Raw genomic sequence first — 6,000 nt, forward strand, 5'->3', positions numbered from 1 at the left:
TGTCTTGGGTAAAAACATTACAATACACTGAACACGGTCTTAAATATAGAGAGGCATTTGTTTTAAGTTCAGCTAAAGTGATATTTAATAAAAAAAAAATACACTTGTCAGAAGTGGGATTCGAACCCACGCCTCCATTCGGAGACCAGAAGACCCGTATCAACTTGGGAAGGATTGAACCTTGAGTCTGGCGCCTTAGACCACTCGGCCATCCTGACAACTGAAAAATATTTAGCCTAACAGAGATAATATACTATATGAAATAGAAGCAATAGTTATATATTCGTGTAAATTATTTAAATGTATTTTTTTTTTTTTTTAAATGAGCAAGTTAGTAAACTCGACTATACCTAAAAAAAAAAAAAACATGTCGCCAGAATGCAATAATGTGGTCAAATCAGAATCGAATCCTTCCATCTTTTTTCATTTAAGCTTTGATGAAAATTCCAACAAAAAGTGTACACAACAAAGACACTGGGTGTCATGCTGAAAAGCTTATAAGCATTTAACCTATCTTGTAGCTATGGCGTAAGTAAAACTGCGCATGTGTACTGTGACCCGCTTACGATACACTTGACACGTGATGTTATCAAACGCTACAGGGGCGTGGCGTTAAACACCAAAGCGCTTGTTATGAGAGGGACGCCGCTAATGATAGAAGCGCGTGAAACCGTAGTAATGTCTCTCTACCGAAACACCGTTTGGTTCCTAAAAGGTCTACAGGAATATACGAAGTAGGTGCTCCCTGCAACCCAGTAAATCTGTTTTCATCTGTAATGCCCGGTACCTTTTATAAGCAATGAACACATATACACAAGCAATTTTCTCTGTTACTGTTAAATTATCACTTTCTGTTATTTTCCTAATTTCACAGTCGGTAGTTCTGGCTTTGCATTGGTCTTTCCTCGTTAAATCATCATTCCTTCTTATCAGGAGCGGTTATGAGGCAGCGGAGAGGCGCTTCAGCGCGGCGGATCTAGAGGCGAGTGTGAGCGGCTGCTCGTTCATGATCACCGGGGCTAACAGTGGCATCGGTAAAGCAGCCGCCTGCGAAATTGCCAAAAGAGGTAAGAAAACACAAATGTGTTACTACATAACAAAGACAGCTCCAATTGTCATCTGTCCTTTATTAAATGACAAACTGGAAAGATCTTGTACATTCCATCAAAACGTGGTAATGACTATTGCAATGTTAAAATTCAACCATCAAAAGGGACACAACAGTGACTTCTTCTGGTAAATGATGTGCAGTGCAACTTAAATCATAAAGCAGTCTGAACATTTAGAAATTCTTGTTTTTCTTCAGGTGGGACAGTACACCTGGTGTGCAGAAATAAAGATCGGGCAGAGGAGGCGAGAAAAGAGATTGTGGATCATAGTAAAAATGAGGTATATTTTCAGAACAAGGCAGAATTTGGATGGTAAAATTTTTCACATTGCATCCACATAGTGATTTAACTTTTTTTTCTATCTGAATTGATTTGATGTGCCATGATAGTTACATAACGAATCTATAATGTGTAAGAATCTTTTCATCTGTTACCTCTACACAGTACTCGTATTGCCCTGGGACAGAAGCAGTGGACTCTGTTCTAAGTTTGTCTTTCATTTGCTTTCAGAATGTACATGTCCACCTTGTTGACATGTCAAGCCCCAGGAAAGTGTGGGAGTTTGCCAATGGATTCTCTCAGAACTACAGTCTAGATGTTCTGGTAAATGTTTTCTAGGTTTAGGTCATACCAACAACAAATTTGATGGATGTGCAATGTGCATTACCATGCTGCCTCCACTCAAAATGCCCAACCCCTTGTCTTATCTTCATGTGGTTTATGGCTGTAGATCAATAATGCTGGCTGCATGGTAAATCAGAGAGAACTGACAGAGGATGGCCTGGAGAAAAACTTTGCAACCAACACACTTGGTATAGTTACACAATATATTAACTAATAAAATAAAAATATGTACTACAAAGAATGTGGGCTTATTACAGTATTGTATTGTACAAGTTTATCCCTTCTTGTGGAGTCTCTTCCATTATCTCTATAAAACAAATTTCTTTAGTGTCATCTCTTCACACTGTGTATATAATCTTGTTTGTTGTTAGGGACGTATGTTATGACAACAGCACTGATTCCCACACTGATAAAGTCACAGAATCCCAGAGTGGTGAGTGGATCCCCCAACGTATTGTGAGCTAATGAAGGTTTTGGTTTCTTTCAATACCACACGTATTTCCACCGTGGCAGAAAAACCGTCACATGAATTCTTTGTTCAGATCACTGTGTCATCTGGTGGGATGCTGGTTCAGAAGTTGAATGTTGAAGACCTTCAGTTTGAGAAAGGCCCTTTTGATGGGACCATGGTGTATGCACAGAACAAGGTACTGACATGAACTCGCATTTAAACCTGTCTGTCCTGGTTCTTCTTCAGTCAAAACCTTGAGTTGCAAATTGCATTTTATATCTATATTATGATTTGACTGAAAAAAATCGATATAATACAAACATTTTTGTCACACAACCTGCATCAGGCTTCCATAAAAATTAAGTGCAGTACCAACAGATTTAAAATACGTCATTAACAATCAAAACGGTTGTTCACAATGACGTGACTAATTACAAATACCAATTAGGTAAACAATGTCAGGTCCAAAACAGAAAAACAAAAACACCTCTTAGTAGAATAATTCTTAAATCAAGACCTATAAAGACAAATATATATATATATATAAAAAAAGACAAATAAAAAGAAACACACCAAAAAAATTTTGAAGTATACAAAAAATGTGTTGACCATCCAAACGATAATATCAGTAAATCTCCAATAGAAGACAGAAAACCTTTTAACAAAGTATTACATACATTAAAACATAAAAACGTACTTAATCATTGAGCCCCAACGGTGATAAGGTTTGAAGGGTATAAATCCAAAAAACTTCATTATCTCTTTAAAATCAGTTCAAGTTTGCCTCCTCTATACCACAAATACAAAGGAGACATCATGATGAAATTCAGTAAAATTGGCTGCTACCGGATCATATAGATCTTTTTGTCTGATCGAGCTTGTGTTCACTAATTTGTTTTAATTTTTAAATACTGTTTAAAAATAGATTTAAAAAAAAATGTAGCTGCTATACTTGTGGTAGGTTGATCCATCATAAATGCTACAGATGATTGCAGCATAAAACAACAAATGCCAGCCACATCACCCACGCTGACCTTGTTGCAATTACCTTGTGATTTTAAACAAAGCTTTCTTGCCACTGTTTCTTTGTTTTTTAAATAGGGATGTTAATGAATAATCGATGATCAATTATCTGCATTAGTAATTTGATTAAGCTTATTGATCGTCGATTAATCAGTTTCGGCATAAACGCTGTAACCATGCCAGCAGATTGTAAAAAGACTGTCTATACAATCATCTGCAGCTGGAGGACGCACTGCATGTCGCATCCTGTCCATCCGTATTTCAAATTTAAAAAGACTGAAATATTCCACAATCTACAACGTGAAGTTTTAAAGGGGTCATTTTTTTTTAAATCAATATATTATCTACCCTGAGGTCCACTAATAATGTAAAGGTCATAATTTAGTCATATATAATAATTTTGTCCCTGTCTGAAAAGCTTGGTTTTGGCCTAAGCGCATCCTTAAAACTTCAGTGTAAACACTCACTGTTATGATTGGCTATCATCGTGCAGCCCCTCGAATACAGCCATATTTGAAACTCAATCAAAGCAGAATGATCCACAACATTATAAAATTAAATTTCAGGTTTACTCATAAAGCACATCCAACACATTGCATCTGAATATATTAAACCGTTCGTCTAAAGCACAACTTTAAACACCATAAACTATCAAACAGTCATGACTTTTGAAATATTCATGAATTAAACTGTTTAGTTACTGTTTTGCGATCGCATTCAAGTGTTTTTAACTGCCCCATCCTTCAATAACAGTTCCTTTGCAAATCTTGAATCGTATTATGAGTAGTTCACAAGCAATCCACGCTGATATGAGCTGAAAAAAATGCACATACATAGCCCAAAGCGGTGCACTACGGAGCGGTTGGAGAGAAAGGATTGTAAAGTGCCTGACTTGCTCTCCAGTGCCCGGTGCTCCTGCTCCAGAGCTGTCTGGCTGCACCTTCAGACCCGCATGTTTGTCAATGAGCTGCTCATACTCGGATGCCTGTCTTTTGTGCACGATGAGCAGGTGCTCATGATGTGGTCGCGGGAAGCACAAGCCTCCTTGCGCTGTTTCTGAAGAGGCTCGCCTCTGATTCCAGTGTTTGCTACTGGACCTGTAAAGCTCCATTCTGTCGTCTCCTTTTCAGAGTTGTAACTTGACACTGCATCTTTTAAAAGCGGCGCGAGATAAATGACAGTGATCAAAGACATCTGTGTAGTGCATGTTTATATACAAAAATAATTCAAAATAGTCCAGATGGGTCCCCTTTTGTGTTCAGGAATAGTTAAGCAACACTAGGCCTGTCTGTCCTGCTCTCTCTCTCTTGTTTACGAACTAAGCACCACAGGTCGGGTCCAAGGGTGCGATGACGTAAAGCAGTTGATGTGTTTATTTTTTTTATTTTTTATTTTTGCTGGAGAGGTGGTCATGAATTAATGGGCCCCCTAGAGTATTGTTAATGTTATCTGGTTTGCATTAGTCAGTATGTCAGTAAAAGTACTGGAGTTGTTTTGTGTTTACAGAGGCAACAGGTGATCATGACAGAGCAATGGGCCGCTCAGCACAAAGAAATCCACTTCTCATCCATGCATCCAGGCTGGGCAGATACACCAGGTGGGTGGGGGTGTGTGTGGGGGGGGGGTGTACTGGCTTCTGTAACATTTGCAAGTAAATGTCTTCCTTAAAAGATACAGATATTGTTGTAGTCTTAGCCACTGAGTTGCTGTGTTATGAGTTGCTTTTTTTTTTTTCCACAGCGGTGCGGACATCCATGCCCGACTTTTATGCTAAGATGAAGAATAAACTCCGTACTGAAGTGCAAGGTGCCGACACAGTGGTGTGGCTGGCCGTATCAGATGCTGCTAGCAGACAGCCCAGTGGCCTCTTCTTCCAAGGTCAACCTACTTTATTATATAGAACTTAATGGTGACAGGAAAGCTCTTTAATGTATTGTGCTTTAATGGGCTGTACAGGTTTAAACATGTTTTTTACCAAGCTCTCCTTGACTTTGCGAAGGATTATTAGTCTAGAGCAATGGTTCCCAACCCTCTTCCTGGAGGCCCCCCAACACTACACATGTTGGATATCTCCCTAATTAAACACACCTGATTCAACTTATCAGCTCGTTAGTAGAGATTCCAAGGAGATTTACAAAATGTGCAGTGTTTGGGGGCCTCCAGGAACAGGGTTGGGAACCACTGGTCTAGAGGGTTCTTTAACCTGTAACTGAACTTTAATTCATCATCAGACAGAAAAGCTGTTTCTACACACCTGCCCCTGGCCTCCTCCAGGTCCTCACCATCTGAAGAAGAGAAGCTGATGAGCACGCTGGAGCAGCTTGCTGTTAATTTCAAGTGCCAATCAGTTTAGTTCAAAATCCCCTGGAGGCTTGAGGATCAAAAATATGTAATTCCACAGAGAGACTAAAGTAAATGTGCTTCCTGTAGAACTGAGTTCTAAATGTTTTATAAAAGGTGATTAGAATATTTGAATAGCTGAAATTGCAACACGCTATACAACACTCCCCATGAAATGTACAAGTACTGTAGAGTTTGATCAGCCCATGCAGACGAAGTTATGATGCCAGCATCCTGTATTACTATCAAGAAATTAAATGACACTATAAATGTGAAAGAAAATGTATGAACAGATATTATAGAAAAGGGTTTACCCCTTCTCTTATACACACAAATGAGTTTACTATCTGTTAACCTGCTAATTATTAAGTATTAATGACCATATTTTAATTTATATGACCATTTGTGGCTGATGAGATAATTCTTAATAAAAGATAATAAATGCTACATCTA

The 6,000-nt window shown here is 38.5% G+C and overlaps 1 protein-coding gene and 1 non-coding gene across 2 annotated transcripts; one reads left to right on the forward strand and one right to left on the reverse strand.

The window, feature by feature from the left end:
• Positions 1 to 105: 105 nt before the first annotated feature.
• Positions 106 to 218, reverse strand: trnal-caa (transfer RNA leucine (anticodon CAA)). The gene is made up of 2 exons: positions 181 to 218; positions 106 to 151 (listed from the first exon to the last, which is right to left on the reverse strand). It is a non-coding gene; the product is annotated as a tRNA-Leu (tRNA).
• Positions 219 to 606: 388 nt separating this feature from the next.
• Positions 607 to 6,000, forward strand: LOC127447351 (dehydrogenase/reductase SDR family member 12-like). Its single transcript, XM_051709172.1, has 10 exons — positions 607 to 734; positions 934 to 1,067; positions 1,307 to 1,389; positions 1,620 to 1,712; positions 1,840 to 1,921; positions 2,105 to 2,166; positions 2,276 to 2,380; positions 4,714 to 4,804; positions 4,948 to 5,085; positions 5,439 to 6,000. Exons 1-10 carry the CDS (start codon positions 634 to 636, stop codon positions 5,558 to 5,560), a joined length of 1,011 nt encoding a protein of 336 aa, XP_051565132.1. The 5' UTR covers positions 607 to 633; the 3' UTR covers positions 5,561 to 6,000.

This window comes from Myxocyprinus asiaticus, chromosome 10, assembly GCF_019703515.2.
Source record: "Myxocyprinus asiaticus isolate MX2 ecotype Aquarium Trade chromosome 10, UBuf_Myxa_2, whole genome shotgun sequence".
NCBI classification, from domain to species: domain Eukaryota; kingdom Metazoa; phylum Chordata; class Actinopteri; order Cypriniformes; family Catostomidae; genus Myxocyprinus; species Myxocyprinus asiaticus.

What these genes read in the sequence shown, in the direction of transcription:
- LOC127447351 (XM_051709172.1), top strand. Translation starts at nt 634, where the DNA reads ATGAGAGGGACGCCGCTAATGATAGAAGCGCGTGAAACCGTAGTAATG. An exon ending in GGTCTACAGGAATATACGAA is followed by an intron (nt 735 to 933) that starts GTAGGTGCTCCC and finishes CCTTCTTATCAG; the next exon opens with GAGCGGTTATGAGGCAGCGG. An exon ending in TGGATCATAGTAAAAATGAG is followed by an intron (nt 1,390 to 1,619) that starts GTATATTTTCAG and finishes ATTTGCTTTCAG; the next exon opens with AATGTACATGTCCACCTTGT.